This window comes from Megalopta genalis, chromosome 1 (genome assembly GCF_051020955.1).
Source record: "Megalopta genalis isolate 19385.01 chromosome 1, iyMegGena1_principal, whole genome shotgun sequence".
Classification (NCBI taxonomy): Eukaryota; Metazoa; Arthropoda; class Insecta; order Hymenoptera; family Halictidae; genus Megalopta; species Megalopta genalis.
The window spans coordinates 33,015,452-33,034,987 of NC_135013.1; the positions used below are offsets into that span (position 1 = coordinate 33,015,452).

The 19,536-nt window shown below is 32.5% G+C and overlaps 5 protein-coding genes and 1 long non-coding RNA gene across 12 annotated transcripts in view; 3 read left to right on the forward strand and 3 right to left on the reverse strand.

The window, feature by feature from the left end:
• Positions 1–1,133: 1,133 nt before the first annotated feature.
• Positions 1,134–3,690, reverse strand: LOC117217977 (uncharacterized). The gene is made up of 4 exons (XM_033465932.2): positions 3,183–3,690; positions 2,608–2,902; positions 1,992–2,134; positions 1,134–1,731 (listed from the first exon to the last, which is right to left on the reverse strand). Exons 1-4 carry the CDS (start codon positions 3,399–3,401, stop codon positions 1,588–1,590), a joined length of 801 nt encoding a protein of 266 aa, XP_033321823.2. The 5' UTR covers positions 3,402–3,690; the 3' UTR covers positions 1,134–1,587.
• A 137-nt stretch (positions 3,691–3,827) lies between these two features.
• Positions 3,828–5,188, reverse strand: LOC117217976 (E3 SUMO-protein ligase NSE2). The gene is made up of 5 exons (XM_033465931.2): positions 4,861–5,188; positions 4,636–4,796; positions 4,472–4,562; positions 4,204–4,396; positions 3,828–4,130 (listed from the first exon to the last, which is right to left on the reverse strand). Exons 1-5 carry the CDS (start codon positions 4,997–4,999, stop codon positions 4,031–4,033), a joined length of 684 nt encoding a protein of 227 aa, XP_033321822.2. The 5' UTR covers positions 5,000–5,188; the 3' UTR covers positions 3,828–4,030.
• A 210-nt stretch (positions 5,189–5,398) lies between these two features.
• On the forward strand, positions 5,399–8,680 carry Kyat (Kynurenine aminotransferase). Of its 7 annotated transcripts, none has more exons than XM_033465924.2 (8): positions 5,399–5,458; positions 6,626–6,768; positions 6,834–6,984; positions 7,060–7,296; positions 7,374–7,617; positions 7,696–7,862; positions 7,944–8,294; positions 8,375–8,680. In XM_033465924.2, exons 1-8 carry the CDS (start codon positions 5,414–5,416, stop codon positions 8,429–8,431), a joined length of 1,395 nt encoding a protein of 464 aa, XP_033321815.2. In that variant the 5' UTR covers positions 5,399–5,413; the 3' UTR covers positions 8,432–8,680. The 7 variants fall into 7 exon arrangements, with proteins under 7 accessions (XP_033321815.2, XP_033321816.2, XP_033321817.2 ...); XM_033465925.2 differs by lacking the exon at positions 5,399–5,458 and adding an exon at positions 5,710–6,090; XM_033465926.2 differs by lacking the exon at positions 5,399–5,458 and adding an exon at positions 5,710–6,070.
• LOC117217978 (CIMIP2 protein CG18335) lies at positions 8,523–11,705 on the reverse strand. The gene is made up of 7 exons (XM_033465933.2): positions 11,602–11,705; positions 11,027–11,165; positions 10,837–10,933; positions 10,598–10,773; positions 10,327–10,489; positions 8,706–8,943; positions 8,523–8,646 (listed from the first exon to the last, which is right to left on the reverse strand). The coding sequence occupies exons 1-7, from the start codon at positions 11,652–11,654 to the stop codon at positions 8,583–8,585; spliced, it is 930 nt and encodes a 309-aa protein (XP_033321824.1). The 5' UTR covers positions 11,655–11,705; the 3' UTR covers positions 8,523–8,582.
• On the forward strand, positions 9,616–11,651 carry LOC143260469 (uncharacterized). The gene is made up of 3 exons (XR_013034688.1): positions 9,616–10,129; positions 10,294–10,496; positions 10,571–11,651. It is a non-coding gene; the product is annotated as an uncharacterized LOC143260469 (long non-coding RNA).
• A 1,562-nt stretch (positions 11,706–13,267) lies between the features above and the next one.
• LOC117217920 (uncharacterized) overlaps positions 13,268–19,536 on the forward strand; it is a 109,082-nt gene continuing 102,813 nt past the window's right edge. Inside the window, exon 1 of the mRNA XM_033465818.2 lies at positions 13,268–13,520. Coding sequence (XP_033321709.2) covers positions 13,440–13,520 — 81 coding nt within the window. The 5' untranslated portion in view covers positions 13,268–13,439. The remainder of the gene's footprint in view (positions 13,521–19,536) is intronic.

Here is a 19,536-nt window from a genome sequence, read left to right on the forward strand (position 1 = left end):
TCATCGTTAAAAGTTTTAGCACGAAGGGAGTTGTTCAGGCATCGAAATAAGTGGTAATCCGATGGCGCGAGATCAGGGCTATATGGTGGGTGTAACATCGATTACCAAGCAATATCCATCAATTTTTGCCGAGTGAACAAAGACGTGTGCGGCCTAGCATTGTCCTGCTGGAAAATGACACCTTTACGATCGACCAATTCTGGTCGCTTTTCCTTGACCGCTGCATTCCATTTGTCCAGTTGCTAACATTCGCGGATAATAAAAAATAACATAATAATAATAATAATAATAATAATAATAATAATAATAATTTTATAATATAACATTTACGAATATCAGAAAAATGGGAGTGAGAGACATCTATAACTGAAATCGGCAATTACTTAGTTGCCAACCCAATAGTTTTCCGATCCGTTTCCGTCGTTAATAATAGAACTGCCGAGCTCTAAAATAACAACAATAATAATAATAATATTGTTATTTTTTATTATCCGTGAATGTTAGCAACTGGACAAATTGAATGCAGCAGTCAAGGAAAAGCGACCAGATTAATAATAATAATAATAACCAATAATTAATAATAACCAATTATTAATAATAATAATAATAATAATAATTTTATAATATAACATTTACGGACATGATAAAAATGGGAGTGAGAGACATCTATAACTGAAATCGGCAATTACTTAGTTGCCAACCCAATAGTTTTCCGATCCATTTCCGTCGTTAATAATAGAACTGCCGAGCTCTAAAATAACAACAATAATAATAATAATATTGTTATTTTTTATTATCCGTGAATGTTAGCAACTGGACAAATTGAATGCAGCAGTTAAGGGAAAGCGACCAGATTAATAATAATAATAATAACCAATTATTAATAATAATAATAATAATAATAATTTTATAATATAACATTTACGGACATGATAAAAATGGGAGTGAGAGACATCTATAACTGAAATCGGCAAAAACTTAGCTGCCAACCCAATAACTCGGCGGCGTGAAGTATGAATGAATTTACATGAAACGCCCACCGTCCGGCGATACTGTAATAACGTTAATTTAAATTCTGCAAAGGAAAGCACGGATTTACATCTCCTACGCGGAGGAAGCTGCAAACGTAATTATAGAAGCGTTTTTATTTCGTAGCGTTGAATACATTTTCGCAAGCAGCGGCCCAAATTCTGTTATAATTGTAGCCGTTGAAGTACATATATTTTGCGAGAGAATCGTAGAATCGAATGTAGTTTCTTCGCTCAGCGAACAATTTCAAATATTATCTTATGTTTATTAACCCTTTGCAGTCGGAGCTATTTTAATTCGAAATCCAAAAAGTGCTTTCCGATCTGCAGTATTTTTATTTCACATGATTCAGTGGAATAATTGCAATGTTAACAGTTCTTTAAATACAACAAATCTGGTACTGTTACAATTATTGAACGAAAAATGGTATAACAATATTTAGTGACATCTCGGACTCGTCGTTCGAGCGCAAAGGGTTAACAGCTCTAAAATCGTTCGATTTAAAACCTCGAATTTAAAGTCAACGAAATTGTTTTAACAACGAGCCGACAATTTTATTTACGTTACTTGGTCTTGGCACGAAGCGATGGCAACCATGTGTCCTCTGCCACAAGTGTTATTGCACTTCGGGGATGACCATTCCGACCATAAAGAGCTAATTTTCGCTGGGATCGAGGACCACGGGCCAATGTCTTCGCAGAACTAAAAGTTACGATTGAAAGATAAAATCGTGTTCGCTCTTTGATTCTAGATAAACCAAACGCGATTCAGTTTTATCAGAAATTGGATAACGATTGCGAAACTGTGTGCAGAGGAACTTTAACTCGGATTGTAAAATGCACGGATATTCGCGTCGCGGTTAATGATTTGATATTTAAAGTTCGTTACAGCGGTCGTTAGTGGTAAGCGTCGATTAAAATGTCGGGACCCGCGCGCTAACTTTGTAACACGATTAACATTACTGGCTGTCTCTGATGACAATTTGAGGCGCACTGTGGCGTGTGTACTCCCTTTATGGTCGTCGCGGAGCATTGCGCGACGCCGCAAACACCGCGTGGCGAGCACAAGGACTCCGGCAAAGGATTTAAAAAACACGTGGGGAATCCTAAAAAGGAGAACATGGAATTACTTTCCGAGCCTCGGCTGGAAATTAATTTCTGCCATAAAAGAGATCAGTTGTGATGCATAAGAACCGCGGACGGTAGAATTTTCAAGATAGAAAGCTAATGATACGAGAGCCGAGAAATGTCAACGATTTTATTTGCATAGGAAAACGATTTTTCGATTTTTTTTGTTTTCATTTTATACGTTATAGCATTTTTAATGACTGATCAGTAAATAAAACTAGCTCGATTAGCTTATATATATATATAATAATTTCAGAAAAGGTTGTCTATATTATATATAAATAATTTGTTATATGAGCAAAGACAATTTTTCAATGCTCAATTGTTGACTTCGGAGAAATTATTATAAAACCGCTGGTAGATATAAAGTGTTGATAGATGAACGTAATTAAAACAAAAGGTTTGCTTGTGAGTCGGGTAAAAGGTGCACGAGGATCGTGCATTTTGCAACCTGTTGTCTTATGCAGTCGGTGACCAGCCAGTGAAATGGAGCAGTTGCAACCGGGAGCATTTTCGCCGAGCAACGTTACGTCGCATAATCGCCTATGCACCCTTGCGCTGGTGTTCGAACGTGGTGTAGCCTCGGCGAAAGTGCAGTCAACCTTCCTACGTCTTGACAGCTCGGACGAGCACAAATCCCAGGAGTGAAGCGTCAGGCAAGGACAAATCCCGAGAAAAAATTCGCCCACGCCGGAATTATCAAGGACTTCGGATTCAGAGGGAATGCTACGCAATTCCACGAACAACTATAAACGTTAAGGAATATCGTGTTTAAAGGAAAACGTTGGAGTTTCTGGCACGAAGTAGCTGCGATAAGGTTTCAGATTAGATTTGAAGGGTATTTGCCTATGAAAAGATCAATTGGAACAATTAGTCGGAAAAGTACAAGGGAATCTAATTAATACATCACTGGCAATTAGTTGTAAATTAACGAATAACATGTTACCACCGGTTACGGATTTGTTAATTTATATGTAGTAATATTGTCAATTAGAAAATGTATATAATAAAAAGCTTTTCGCTTACAGCACAAAATCCTTCACCGATTTCTACGAAAGCACATTGTTGTAGATGCAACTGACGCACCCAATGCGTTATGTCATAATTAGGTGAGCCGTCCAAGTCTTTGGACACGTAGAGAAATGGTTCCCAATTGCTGCTGTCCGCGCGGAGTCCATCAATAATGCGACGAGCCTTTCCGCAAGAGAAAATTAATACTATTGACATAAACGTGGATATAAACATAGCCTGTTGACATCATCGATTGATAACGGTACAAATTATGGAGATAATCGAAACTATAGTAACTTGAAGTTTGCTCGGACTTCAGTGCTTTTCCATCCGCTTAAGTTTAATCCATTTATTGTCTTCATTGTGTCTCCAATTCTCGTTGATAAAGCATTAGATTCGATGGATATGTCTAAATAAATATTAAACCAATCCTCGAACTTGATAAAAATATGGATGCCATTTAAATAACTCGGAGAAGTATAGAACTCGTCTCTATGTAAATAGCAGAAATAATTTTAGACGTTGTCGTACGTCGCGATCTATATATATATTTGTGTTATTTAAATAAATCTAACTAAAGAGGTACAATTGTAAATTTGGTTTTCGCGCTTAAAATAGCCTTGAGGACATCTATTCGGAACTGGACCAGAACAGTACACGTATTCGTAACTTGAAATATATTCTAGTAATGAAAAACATGTCTACATATAACGATAAGTCACGTTGTGACTAAGTACAAGTTGTTATGTATGTACATGCGGTTTTTATTTTTGTACTTAATAAGTGTGAAAACTATATACAGATATCTGCAATATATTTTACAAACTGTACTCTTTTTTTTGGTTTGACAGTCTATTTAAATGTTAAGCAGGATTTTTGTCAAGATACATTTTTGTTACAATATCTGAACGAAGATCTTTGAGTTCCACAAAGTCTGTAGTTTTACAACCTACCACAGGGCATCTGTAAACATAAAACTGTGTTAGTAAACTCATAGTTCGAAGGAGATCCAAAAATTTTCTGATAAAACACTTACCTGGTCTTTTTATTTATTTTCAACAATTCTGTGATAGTTTCTCTATCATAGGTGTGCCCGCATACTATGTTTTTCACAGGATCTACAATTCTCTTTTTAGAAATTGGATCGATCACATTTATTAAGCCTCCAGTTAACATCATGTCTACATCCTCGTCGTCATTTTCCTCCTTCTCTTTATCTCCTATTTCGTCTGAAATTGTACATGTCTCCAGTAATTATACGAAGTAAAAGAATGTATGTAGTTTTAATGTAAATTTTAATTTACCTAATAAGGCTTTTACGTGATTATCATAATCTATCAATTTAGAATTGTCAGATACATCGGTATTAATTTCAGATATAGAATTCTTATATTCCTATAATATGAACAATAGAAATGTATAACATTTTTGTTAAATCCTCAAACGAATATGATAGTGATATATTTACCTGTATAATGGTTTCTAAATCAAACTGTGCATTTTCATCATTGTATAAGTTGAATAAATGGTTTTTAGTATCTTCCACTGACCGTAACTTCTTACCTAAAACACAGTTGTTTTCCACAATATCCCTTAGCTCTTTTAATTTTTCTTTCACTTCATTTCCTCCTGAAATAACAGAAATAAATTACATAGTTGAAGTAGTAGCCAATTTAACCTTAAAAATATTTACCAAAATAAGATATTATATTAGCAGCTGTTTGTGTATAAGAATCGTGCAATTCTTCTATGGTTTGTTGAGACTGTGTCATTTTTAAAATCGGGGATTGAAAATTTATCGACTTGAATATCGAGTATTTGCATGCATCCATGCAATGAGTTTTAGACACTTTTGGTATAAACTATTTCTATTATAACCTCTGGAGAACGAAAAACTAAATATAACTTCTGAGCCTACGTTATATAAAAGAACTAATAGATTTTGAATCGAACATTTATTGAAAACTAGAACGGTATAGTAATCATTTTTATTGAATTTCAAAATGACAATGCCAACATTCGTACATACATAGTTGGGAAAATTTACCACCAGATGTAGCTTCAATACACTTTTGAAATATCCTTTCACTTCAAATACACTTTTCGATAACCTTGAACCATACCTTGAACACGCTTAAAGAGAAATCGACACCCTTTTCGAAGTTCAATTGCAATACTGACTACAAATAAATACTTATCTATGTAACTTTTAACTTAGATCTTTGTTCACAGTGTTACGATTAATCATGATGTTACGAATGACATTCGTTAATGCAATCTATCTATTTCTGGTAAGCCATTACAATAAAATGCTTGTATGTGTTTAACATAAGTACAAGCAGTATTTACTTCATATAAAATTCATTTAAAAATAACTTTTCTTTTATTTTTGTAATGGAGAATCTAATTGTGATTCTAAACTCTTAGTTTGTTGGATTTCCAGCGAGATGGCGCTATCCAGCGCTATCGTCTATATCGCTCAGTGCCTGTTGTATTATTTTATAAATTGTAAATAATCAATTCTTTTTCCACTGTTTTAGGCTGTTTATAAAAAAAAATGAAATCTATTTAAAAATAGAGAAATTTTAATAAATCTTTAATGTGCATGGAGAACGAAGCAAAATGAAACGATTCTGCACATCATAAAATGAATGCATCTAACTTTTAAACAATTTCAGAATGTAATGTTGCATATAATGTACCAATAGCGTGTGCTAAAATTACTATATCAAAACATGAAATTGCACCAAAGTTTAGACACATTTTTCTAACAACTTGTTGCATAAGTGACAAATTAGCTAGTCAGATAAGGTAGTGACCAAATTCATTGGACCTTGTGCAATTGTATGTTCTTTGTTGGAATTATATTCATTTATAACACTGTATAAAGTAAGCTATTAAAAGTTAGTGTTGTATTCGTCTGGTAAGAATTCATCAAGATTATATTGAATAGATATTTGTTTTCTCATTTGCCACGTTATCAACTAAATAATATTCCAATTCAAATGGATCCAAATAGATTTAAAAAACTGGTGAATTCTAGTGTTGTGTACAATATATTTAAATTCGTTGCATAAATTATTCCTAGTTACAACATGGCTTGTTTAAATATAAAGCATATTACAATTTTTAATTATGTACATTTTAATCGCGTCATCCCTTTGTGTATGTACATAAATAACTCTAGATTTTATTTTACATGTAACATATGAAACCATAAAACTCAGATCATTATAATATTAAGGTATTGTATATTTAAATGTTGTAAGTAAATTATAAATTTTATGCATTTTAAATATACCCGAGTTCAATAATCTTCAATGAGATTTATAGTTTTTTATTTGACACCTAATGGAAGTTTTCATGTGGCTGCAGTTTGCGATAAACAAATCATAAAATTGTATTTATAATCTATTTGTCTTCCTTTTGTAATTAATTACTCACAAATATATGTTTAGATGTTTGCTAGGATTTGTGTGTTTGGAACTAGTTCTAAAGCACCAATTTCATTGTCCACAATAAGGAACATTAGAAACTATTCTCCTGTGATGTCTAAGTTTGATCTCCCTGATCGTTTGAAAGGCAACGATAAGTCAATATGGTGAGTACAATTAAAAAATTTATATTAACACCTATGTACAATGATTTTGATTGAATTTTCTTCAGGGTTGAATATATTCAACTTGCACTAAAATACAAACCATTGAACTTGGGGCAAGGGTTTCCAGATTTTTATGCCCCTGAAAATGTGACAAAGGCCTTAAGCGATGCAACTACAAGTGATAATCCTCTTTTAAATCAATATACTAGAGGATTTGTAAGTATTAGGTTAAATTTCAAGATTTTTATCTTTATCAATTATTATGTTTCATGAAGTTTTACATCATTACAGGGTCATCCACGTCTAGTCAATGCACTTGCCAAATTGTATTCGAAGCTTTTAAATCGTGACTTGGATCCAAATAATGAAATCCTTGTTACGTCCGGTGCATATGAAGCTTTATATTCTACATTTCAAGGCCATACAAATCCTGGTGATGAATGGATAATTATTGAACCCTTTTTTGATTGTTACGTACCTATGGTAAGAACTGCTGGCGGAATACCTAGGTTCATTGCTTTAAAACCAGTAAGTTTTACTTTATGAAAGTATATATTTTACGTACAAGTAAAAGTTTTGAAATTATTCATTGATTATTATTTAAGAAAAATGTAAATGGTCCCTTGAGTTCAGCAGATTGGGTATTTGATAGGCAAGAGTTAGAAAGTTTGTTCAATAAGAAGACCAAAGGAATAATTATTAATACTCCGCATAATCCTGTGGGAAAAGTTCTTACACTTGATGAATTACAATTTATTGCTAACTTAGCTAAGAAATGGGATACACTTGTTGTATCGGATGAAGTTTACGAATGGATTGTGTATGAACCATATCAGCACATTAGAATTGGTACATTATTGTTTAACGTACTGTAATTACTTATTAGCCTGCACAAAATATTTTATCTTAAATGTTAAATAATTTTAGCAACGTTACCCGATATGTATGAACGTACAATTACAATTGGTTCTGCTGGTAAAACGTTTAGTGTTACTGGATGGAAAACAGGATGGGCTTATGGTCCAGCCAATTTAATGCGCAATTTACAAGTTGTTCATCAAAATGCTGTATATACCTGCAATACTCCGGTCCAAGTACGTACTAAATATTTTGTTTACAAATATACAATATATTATATTAGCATTAATCGGTGTTACATACGTTTAACGTTATAGGAAGCTATAGCTGTCGGATTTGAACAGGAGTTATCAAGATTCGGCCAACCAGATTGTTACTTTGTGAGTTTAGCGAAGGAATTGCTGCCAAAACGGGATTACATGGCTAAATTTCTTAGCGACGTGGGAATGGTACCAACAATTCCCGAAGGTGGTTACTTCATGGTAGCTAACTGGACTGCTTTAGAGAATAAAGTCAGATTGAACGAAGAAACGGACCAAAACAAAGATTACCGATTCACAAAGTGGATGACGAAGAACGTTGGTGTTCAAGGAATTCCGTCGTCCGCATTTTATAGCGAGGAACATAAGCAACTAGGGGAAGATAACGTCCGGTATTGTTTTATAAAAGTAAGAAATCAATTCATTGTATACACATATGTAGATCATAAACATGTACTGTTCGCATAATCGATTCTTATCTCCTGCAGAAAGATGAAAATTTGAAGGAAGCTGCTGAAATATTAATGAAATGGAAATCTCAATAGTAGAAGAACGGATGCTGGTAGTCCTTGCTACTTAACTAAAATAAATATCTTTTTTACATACTGTGTCTTACATATTCTTAATCATTGTATATTCTCCTGGCATCAGTATGGTTTATTTGACAGTACAAAAATATTGCAATTTATACAAGTATTAGAAGTCACCGCGCAACCACCTTTTGGCGTCCTTGGTATCGGCGCCGAAAGTTTTGCCGTATCTGCATTAAACAAATAAAATGTTTACAATTTTTAGAGGCACAGAGTAAGATTAATTTACCTGAATGTTTCTCCAGGGACGTGACCAAGGTAGTTCGGAATCATGCCGACGTGTTTGTGATAAATTGTGGTCGGTTGAATTATTAGCGGTGGATCGGGTCGTGTAATCGTCGCCGGTGCCCATTCCGTGCTCTGCCGTTTTCGGTAATTCGATGTGAATTCTGTTAGCGCGCTGTTTGTGGCAGGGACATTTGAAACACCGAAGTGCGCATATCCGTATGGAATATGGCCGGCATATCCTGAATAGACCATGAGTATTATTATTACTATTATTATTATTATTATTATTATTATTATTATTATTATTATTATTATTATTATTATTATTATTATTATTATTATTATTATTATTATTATTATTATTATTATTATTATTATTATTATTATTATTATTATTATTATTATTATTATTATTATTATTATTATTATTATTATTATTATTATTATTATTATTATTATTATTATTATTATTATTATTATTATTATTATTATTATTATTATTATTATTATTATTATTATTATTATTATTATTATTATTATTATTATTATTATTATTATTATTATTATTATTATTATTATTATTATTATTATTATTATTATTATTATTATTATTATTATTATTATTATTATTATTATTATTATTATTATTATTATTATTATTATTATTATTATTATTATTATTATTATTATTATTATTATTATTATTATTATTATTATTATTATTATTATTATTATTATTATTATTATTATTATTATTATTATTATTATTATTATTATTATTATTATTATTATTATTATTATTATTATTATTATTATTATTATTATTATTATTATTATTATTATTATTATTATTATTATTATTATTATTATTATTATTATTATTATTATTATTATTATTATTATTATTATTATTATTATTATTATTATTATTATTATTATTATTATTATTATTATTATTATTATTATTATTATTATTATTATTATTATTATTATTATTATTATTATTATTATTATTATTATTGTTATCATTATGATTATTATTCGTACAAGAAAATTGATTGCAATTTATATATTTATTCGATAGACTTCTTAGCATCCGCATGAGCAGTGAAAGGAAAGTGAAACTCACTTCTTGCGTTCTCACGAATAAAAGAATATCGCATTCGCTGTTCGCTATCTGTAAGATCCATCTGCGCTAATAGCGATCGTTCGTACACTTCCGTGGATCATTTAAGATTAATAACATCCAAATGTATTCAACGCATTATTTTAATCGAAATTGGAACAATTAGTGGTTAAATGTACAGGGAAACAGTTGAATCTTAGAGATTGAAATTGCGGAAAACGGCTGCGCAGCCATCCGATGATAAATTCAAGGTACATTGTGATCGGATTACGGATTTTATTCATTTATAACGAAACAGGGTAAGTGGAACACAAGTAAAAATATTAAACGAAAAATATATAATACAAGTATAATTATAATAATAATTATAATAATAATATATAATAAAAGTATAATTTCTAATCGATCAAAATGATCAGTACACGTAATAAAATCTTATTTAACTCCTGTTTCTTACACGAAGGTTCGTAGTCTGACAATGACGATAGAAACTCACGACTGATAAAATATTTCTTGGGATTTGCACTGTCCATAAAGTAGGGAGACGGCGAGTGATCCCTAGGTTGTTCGTATTGCTCGTCCAGAAATTGGTTCCTCATTACACCGACACAATCGGGTCGAACGGAGAGCATGGGCAATTTGAATTCACTTTTAAGAAGCTGAGTGGTAAAAACAAAAATGTTTTGGTACAAGCCAAAATAGACCAAATAGACCATTAATAGACAAAAATTGCATTACAGGGACATGCAAATTTCCATTAAAATTACCAGACGATCGTCCATACTTCGCGGCTCGCCCTGGCCACTCTGCAGTGCCACCGTCTTTTTTATCTCGTTCAGGGCAGCTTTATGTTTCTGTTGCTGTCGTTCAAATTCGGCGAGACCCTCCGTGGCAAGCACGGTGTAGCGTTGGCCATTCCTGGCGTTCAATCTTGGCGTGAAACCTGAAGTGCAAGATTTGTTTCAGCTCCGAACGTTTTCGAACTTTCGAATTTTCTTTGCGATACCTTCATAGCCCGGCATGAGAGGGTGAACGTACAACGGGTCGGTTCTTTTGTACCGGGAATTGACAATGTCTGTGTCATTTTTCGGCGGTCTTTGAACCTGGCAATTTAGAAATCTTTGGCCTCTAACGGACAGATATTAAGTATACCTTGTAACCGTAGAGATTATACGCGAAAGATATTCGATAATTACCTCGTAATCGTCGGTGGCTCTGTTCGATAAGATCAGCGTGTCCGCGTGATTAACCGTCGGATCAAGAAGCAATTTGTGCGTGACACTGCCGTAAGTTTCGCCGCACCTATAGCGGTATTGGGGACAGTATCCGGCATATCTAAAATAATTCATCTCGTTGATAAACACAACGTGTAAGAGACAGACGTGATTTGAGCCGTTTATTTTGAAAGTGTGGCATAAGTCACTTGTTGTTTTTAAGTCGATATATTTAAGGGTTTGCGTTTTAACACCGTTTAAAAATATGAATGCTAACTTTCGAGAAGATTTACTCGTATTTGTTATCTCAGGATACTCTGATATTTTTCTCAGTATAAATAATTTCGTATAAACATTAAAAAATCACCACTTTTCATTACGGTAAAGTGACTTATGCCACTTTCAAAATAAACGGCTCATTTAATAGACGCTGAATCGATTTGAAGTATTCGTGGGATTTGGAAAGATATACTAAATTTTCCTTGAAATTTCCAGCACCGAGAGACAAACGTAATCGCGTTTGCAATTTACGCGTAAATAGAAGCAACATTGTTTACCCGGGGATGAGATGTGGCTCGGCGGTAGACAATAAATCTGCTCCAGCGGACATTGTGGCAATTTTGCGAGCGACGCTTTAGCGTAACCGAATAATCAATCCAGGCTAACGGAAATTTATTCAAACGGGACTAAACATTTCTACGTTAATTTGTCGTCACGTCATGCCGAATGGTCTCCTACAAATCCACGATTTAACACCTGAAGTTTACTGCAGAAATCTGCGCTATAAAAATAATATATATATAATATATAATATGATATATAATATAATATATATTATATTATTATTATAATATATTATATATATTATATTATTATATATATAATATAATATATATTATATTATTATATATATAATATAATATATATTATATAAATAATTATATAATAATAAATCTGCCCATACCATTGAAGTCTCATCAGAACGGATCGATTAATTATCCCCGAAGGAAATTTAATCTCAAAATTGGAATATCAGAAAATAATTTCTAAATAACAGATCTCGACGAACTGTGCAGAACTTAAAAATGTTCTAACATAATAATCCTACTTTCCTTTTTTCTTTTTTTTGTATAATAGAGCCTTCAATTATGGAAATAAAATTTAATTAAAAATTTCAATTAGCGGTCGATAATTCAGCGAGAAAACAAGCGTTCGGTTCCACTGTAAAACTCGTCCGATATTTTGACATTAAAGAGATCTGTCCAACGGGCACCCATTATTATCGTACGCCGAGCCGTAATGAGACTAAGTCTGTGCAACAAATCGATTCGTTTCGCTAAAGAAAAAGGTGAATTCCTCCCTCGGCGCGAGTCGCTGTACACAGAAACAGAGAGGGTCGGTGTGTGCAAGAATGCCGCTAAATAAAATATAGCTCTTTGTAGATTCGCATTCTCACTGTAGGGGTTCTTACGACAGGGAGGGGAGGGGGGGGGGGGGGTTCCGCGGTGACTAAGAATCCCGGTACTTTTACTTTTAATTGCGGTTGCACTTGCAGGCAGGATTAATTGCGGACGGGCCCGATGCGGCTTTATTTCACCGTGACTTTCAACGGATAACGAATTAAGGGAGCTGTTAATTGACCGCCGGAAGGGCCATCGTGCTCGAGAGGCGAGGAATGAATTGATGTTGCCGTTGTGGAGAGGGAGAGCACGTTGCGTATACAAATGAGAGAGGTGTCCGATCAACGTTTCGCTTTCCAGTTTTCACGGGACTACCGACGCGAAAAGAACTTAACGAATGTCAACTGTCCGGGGATCTCCGCGAGAAAGAACAACGGGCAATTAGCCGAGAGAAAAAGGACGAGATAATAACGTGCCGCTTCGTGTGTCTTCTTTTATCCGCGAACAAGTTTGTTAACGTGATATTTCTTACATTTGTTAGTTGACGTGATTGATATTTATGTAATATAGCATTAATATATATTTGTATATTTGTATAATGTGTAATTATTATATATTCATATATTTATATGATATGTAATTAATATATATTCATATATTTATATGATATATAATTAATATATATATCCATATATTTATATAATATGTAATTAATATATATATATTTATATATTTATATGATATATAATTAATACATATTTATATAATGTGTAATCGACGAAAATTAATATTTATTAATCGTAACGAATTAAAGCTGATTATGTACAAGGTGACGCGCAAGTTGGAGACATTCGAATCGAAGGAATCTCCGATAAGGATACCGCGACGTTTTTTCATCTCGATATGATAATACTTGCAGTACGATAGTGGCGAAGCTACGCGCGACAACCGGAATTCCATTCTCTCTTGGAGACGTTGTGAGTTTATAGTGAGACATGTGGTTTCACCGGGAAACGAGTGCTATATTCTACGTGGATGCCGACATCAAACCTGCGAATTTCGTTGAGAATGACAAGGTGAGTGGAAAAAGCAATTTCACGTTTTCATTCGCTCTCTTCCGTGTACGGGATAGTGAATCATGGGGGGGGGGGGGTGATAGTGTCATCGTTTATTTCGTCGGCTAAGCAATATTGAATTGAATTATTAAAGAGGAAAGAAATATTAAAAGAAATATGTATGTATTGCTAAGGATAAGGAATGGGAAAAAATAAGGAATATTTCTTTGTAATATTCCTTATTCAAGATCCTTATTCAAGATAATATTCCTTAGCAAGATCTCTTTTAATATGTAATTAATATAATATTTATATGTATAATATAAGAGAATAGAATAAGGAATATTACAAAGAAATATTACTACATATTATATATATAAATATTATGTAGTAATATTTCTTTGTAATATTCCTTATTCAAGATCCTTATTCAAGATAATATTCCTTAGCAAGATCTCTTTTAATATGTAATTAATATAATATTTATATGTATGATATAAGAGAATAGAATAAGGAATATTACAAAGAAATATTAATACATATTATATATATAAATATTATGTAGTAATATTTCTTTGTAATATTCCTTATTCAAGATCCTTATTCAAGATAATATTCCTTAGCAAGATCTCTTTTAATAAGTAATTAATATAATATTTATATGTATAATATAAGAGAATAGAATAAGGAATATTACAAAGAAATATTACTACATATTATATATATAAATATTATGTAGTAATATTTCTTTGTAATATTCCTTATTCAAGATCCTTTTATTCAAGATAATATTCCTTAGCAAGATCTCTTTTAATATGTAATTAATATAATATTTATATGTATAATATAAGAGAATAGAATAAGGAATATTATACATATAAACATTATATTAATTACTTATTAAAAGAGATCTTGCTAAGAAACGTTAAATTTGCGCGTGATTAATATTGACGAAAAAATAAAATAAAATGAAACGAAAATAAAACTTAAAAAATAAACGTTAACTCTGATAATATCCGGCATCTGTGACATGTAACTCTACATTAATTAAATTAAATTATAAAAAAGAAAATGTCTGTAATATATCCTCGAAGTGTCAATTTGACGAGGCGTTTTGATTTCACCGGAGATAAATACTAAATTCTTGACGTTAATTGGTTTCGCAGGGTACTTCATATTTTCATTGAATGAAGTTGATCGATCGCATTAGATTTATAAATCTCGTTCGCGTTAATATCTTCTCCTCTTGAACTACGGTACGACTTAATCTATCGATTACACTTAATCATACATAGTTCACGCGATACAAACGCAACGCTTCCATCGTGCCAATGGAAAATATACCGTCCGTGGGCTTAGATTATATCTAAGTATTTTTATATACGTATATATGTATGTATGTATATGTACAGTAAGTTTCAGTGTCACGGCAAGACAACGCAGCAGCAAAAGTGAAACCTATAAACAGTGAACACTTAACAGCGCGTCTCGTTAACGAGCTCCTCGCGTTCCCCGACAGTGAAATGGAACAACAGATCAGAAACCGTAAAATTAGCTCCTCGTAGTCCATGCAACATTTCATGCTTTGTGTCCCGGCGTGAGAACAATTTTCTATACAGAACGGATTTAGCAATGTTAATATCTGATCGAATTACCGCGACTGTTTTCATCGAAAGAGATTTTAATGTTACTATTATTTATATTATATTCGAGCGAATATTGTAAACAAAATATTATATATATAAATATTTAATTATAACAAATATTTTTAATTATAACAAAATATTATATTATATTATTAATATATTGTAAAAAAAATCTGATGTTCATACGATGTTTCTTTAACGATTTTAATAGATTGAAAATAATATATTGCATAAAATTCGCAGTCTATTTCCGATGAAAGTATTTGCTATATATATGTATCTAATAGATTAAAAAGAACTTAAACAAAATATCAAAATATTTTCTAATGTTATAACATTTATATAACATAGTAGATATTTATATAACAGTAAATTAATATAATAGTAAATATTTGCATAACATTTATATATAAATATTTACTATTGTCACTGTTTCATAGCAACGACGAGATTAGAGTCACTAAAACTTCTGTTACAACAATATCATCTTGCAGAGAGAAGTTCCAGAAGCAAATAATTCTGAAATTTCAGTTTTTAACTTAAACAAAATATCAAAAAATATTTTCTAATGTTATAACATTTATATAACATAGTAGATATTGATATAACAGCAAATTAATATAATAGTAAATATTCATATAACATTTATATATAAATATTTACTATTGTCACTGTTTCATAGCAACGACGAGATTAGAGTCACTAAAACTTCTGTTACAACAATATCATCTTGCAGACAGAAGTTCCAGAAGCAAATAATTCTGAAATTTCAGTTTCTGCGAACGCGTCCATTAAAGTTTCGACCACAAGAAAGACTATAAATTCCGCTTTATCTCTGCTAAGCGCGTTTGTTTACAAGTTCTGAAGTTCCATTTCTATGTAGATATATTCCGCCAAGAAAAAAAAGGAAAAAATCCGTGGATACCTCGGAAGGGTCAACGCACCATCGATGAAAGCCCCGTTGCCTCGCAGGAGGTATCTTATCTTAAGGGTGCAGTTAGGGGATGGTGGCCAGGTGTACAAGAGGTAAATCAAGCGCACCGCATCCGGTCCGTGTACGTTGCTATGTACACGCGCCGCGGCGGTAAAGGAATAATAATTTTCTTCTCTTCCCTGCCCGATGCGTTTTGTTTTGTGTCCCCGCGGCTGCTGCTGCTGTTGCTGCCGCGACCAGACCGGAAGCTTTATTATCGCGCTGCTCGTTGTAAGCTGTGGGTGGACGTATAACTTAACCATAGGCAAAGATATGCGGCGGTACAAACACCGCCGTCCGAGATTTATTCGACCAATTGCGGATAAAAGTCACCGCTCCCGGTGATAATAATCGTATAAAGGGTGACCTGGATCGGAGGGAACGAGCCGTTTGTTTGCCGCGCGGCAGGATGAGTCTATTAAGATGTGACGGTAACGTTTGTCTTTGACGATTATGTTTGCTCCTCGACGGTTCTTCTCGGTAAATCGAATCGAATAGAAGCATAATAATTTCGTCGTAATTCGCGCCCAGAGTGCGCGAAACAATAGATAATTTAGCAAGAGCAGATACGACATTTTTTCTAGATTTTTCTAGATTTTTATAGTTATTATATTTATTACATATTATTATATAATATATAATAAATATAATAATATATATATTTATTATATTAGAGAGAAAATTATATTATATTATATTATTATTATATTATATAATATATAATAAATATAATTATAAATATTTATAATATATAATATATATATTATAATATGTAATTATAAATATAATAATATATATTTATTATATTAGAGAGAAAATTGACGAGCAACGGCTTCAAACCGCTAACAAAAAAATAACTGCGATATTTACACACCCTCTTGCCTTTTTTTCCACTTAAAATCGTACCAGTATAGTTACAATGAATTATTAGAATATAAACAATATTAAAAAGGAACTTGAGTAGTCCGTAAATTTTGTTCACAATAATTTCGATCGCGTTGAAAATGTTTATTCTTAACTTCGCGGTCATTTGAGAGGGATGTTTTTACATCTGTCTTATCAATCTGTTCTATTATAAATGAGACAGTGTGTTCACGTTTGTACAAATACGTCAAATAAACGCAGAAATATTTTAGTTCGATTTCGAGTTAAATATAATCGCGAAAGACGAAGGGTTGATTTCTGTTTTCCGAAATCCGGCTGCAGTTCGTTTACTTGCTTCCTCGTTCGCGACGCGAGTCGTAGCTAATTAATCGTACAACAACGTAGAAGTTTATGTTTTTTACTCTTATTTTTACCCTCAACGATCAGATATCGCTCGTTTATTCTATCGTTGTTTATTCAATCTTCGCTCCGCTGTCGCGAGGAGTTTTACGACAGGGTGCCGTCGTAATTGAGCATATACAGGGTGTTCCACAATTATTTTAACAGCCGAAAATGAGGGGTAGCTGAGGTCATTTGAAGTAACTTTGTCCTTTGCGAAAATGCGATCCGCGGCTTTGTTTGCGAGTTATTAACGAAAAACACTGGCCAATGAGAGGTGACGGTGCGAGAGAGAGAGAGAGAGTCCGCAGCACGAGGCTTTGACAGAAGGTAGGGACGGACTCGAGCCGCGTTCGAAGCATCGAACAAGTCACGAAGCGTGAACTTCCCGGATTTTTTTTACTACATAACAGTGATATTTTTAAGAAAAACGCTGTTCACCTCTACTTTAGAACGTCTGAAGCCTATCTACTAATTTTTCGGACTCGAAATAATATGTAGTTGAACCGTGACAGCCGTTTTAATTTTCTGGCGTGCATGACACCTCGTGTACGCGTGCGACGACGATATAAATGAATTTCGTAACGATTTCATTGTAGATCGAACAATGATACGGTAACGAATGATTAATAACCGTGGAACGTCTCTCGGAATCGAGAGCCGCGCTTGCGACAGACGAAAAAAACAAAACAAAAATGAAAGCGATTTATATTAGTCAATCGAACGCGTGCATAACTATGTGGAAATTATAAAATGAATCATTTCACCGCCGGAAGGTTACTATAGCAGCGGCCCCGTACTACGGGGCCGCCTCCGAACAGGATTAAAATTGTTTACAGTCCAGAACGTTGTTCTCTTATCGGCGAGCTTCGTCAACAGCCGTAAATCATGGTAAGCGTACGAAGTTTCACAGTCTGATTGCATTGGCCATGCAACCGTATTCCATTTTCTCTTTCCCTGGCGCATAACGTGGCAATTAAAGCGTCGTTATGAACGAAATAATAATTGACCACCGCGCAAAATGATTTTCTTTTGTTTTGTTTATACGTCTTTGCGCGACGTTCGCTTTTTCGATCTCACGATTAATCCATAAATTACGAACACCGTCGGCGCTCTTTCGTTTTACGATTTGATCGCTGTTCGTGATTTTTCCAGAAGATTGAACTGTCTTTATTAACTCTAATGTGGATAAAGGAGTTGTTCGATCCGCGCGTTATGCTTTTTTAGATCTTGAATCGTCGGAGAATGCCGGTGTCTCTGTGATATTTATTATATATTTATATATGTACAATATTTATTATATAATGTAATATATATTTTATATCATAATTATTATATTATTATTATATTATTAATATTATATAATATTATTATATCATTAAGATTATATAATATTATATCATTAATATTTTATAATATTATTATATTATTAATATATTATATATAATATTATTATATCGTTAATATTATATAATATTATTATATCATTAATATTTTATAATATTATTATATTATTAATATATTATATATAATATTATTGTATCATTAATATATTATATATAATATATAATATTATTATTATTAATATATTATATATAATATTATTATATTATTAATATTACATAATATTATTATATCATTAATATTATATAGTATTATTATATCATTAATATTATACAACATTTATTATATTATTTCGAGTACGTAAAAAAAGCGTAACATGCACAATCAACAGTTAATCGGCAAATTTAACGCGCATTCGAAATCTTCGTCCGAAGATCAATTGTAAAGCCAAGGATTATACTCCGATCGACGGAGCAAATCTTCTTACGGATCAGATTTTTATATTAAATACACCTTAGAAAATTCGAAATTTGCATAAATACGGGCAAGTCCGTTTCCAAATAAAGACAACGAAGCACGTAGAAAACGTTACACGAAGAAAATTTGAGGAAATCGCCGCGCGAAGATTACGACGCGCGGGATAAATCTATTTATAAAAACATGCGCGGGGCGGTTGGTTATAATTGTTAAATGAATTAGCCATCGTCGTCCGGCGGACTGACTCTTCCGTGTGAAACTTCGCGCCTCGGTGTACGTAATTCTTTTCTCTCTCCCCGTAAAGAGATTATTTCTCTCCCCCGTGAACGGTTCG

Excerpts from the sequence above, each read along its gene's own strand:
- LOC117217977 (XM_033465932.2), bottom strand. The coding sequence starts at position 3,401 with ATGTTTATATCCACGTTTATGTCAATAGTATTAATTTTCTCTTGCGGA. Across the intron at positions 2,135-2,607 it reads CCGACTGCATAAGACAACAG|GATTCCCCACGTGTTTTTTA; the intron begins GTTGCAAAATGC and ends TCTCCTTTTTAG. Across the intron at positions 1,732-1,991 it reads ATTGTCATCAGAGACAGCCA|TTCTGCGAAGACATTGGCCC; the intron begins GTAATGTTAATC and ends CGTAACTTTTAG.
- LOC117217976 (XM_033465931.2), bottom strand. The coding sequence starts at position 4,999 with ATGGATGCATGCAAATACTCGATATTCAAGTCGATAAATTTTCAATCC. Across the intron at positions 4,397-4,471 it reads TCACGTAAAAGCCTTATTAG|ACGAAATAGGAGATAAAGAG; the intron begins GTAAATTAAAAT and ends GTACAATTTCAG. Across the intron at positions 4,131-4,203 it reads AAAATAAATAAAAAGACCAG|ATGCCCTGTGGTAGGTTGTA; the intron begins GTAAGTGTTTTA and ends TTATGTTTACAG.
- Kyat (XM_033465924.2), top strand. The coding sequence starts at position 5,414 with ATGATGTTACGAATGACATTCGTTAATGCAATCTATCTATTTCTG. Across the intron at positions 6,769-6,833 it reads GGCAACGATAAGTCAATATG|GGTTGAATATATTCAACTTG; the intron begins GTGAGTACAATT and ends AATTTTCTTCAG. Across the intron at positions 7,618-7,695 it reads ATATCAGCACATTAGAATTG|CAACGTTACCCGATATGTAT; the intron begins GTACATTATTGT and ends AAATAATTTTAG.
- LOC117217978 (XM_033465933.2), bottom strand. The coding sequence starts at position 11,654 with ATGTCCGCTGGAGCAGATTTATTGTCTACCGCCGAGCCACATCTCATC. Across the intron at positions 11,166-11,601 it reads GAGCCACATCTCATCCCCGG|ATATGCCGGATACTGTCCCC; the intron begins GTAAACAATGTT and ends GAATTATTTTAG. Across the intron at positions 10,490-10,597 it reads GAAGTATGGACGATCGTCTG|CTTCTTAAAAGTGAATTCAA; the intron begins GTAATTTTAATG and ends TTTACCACTCAG.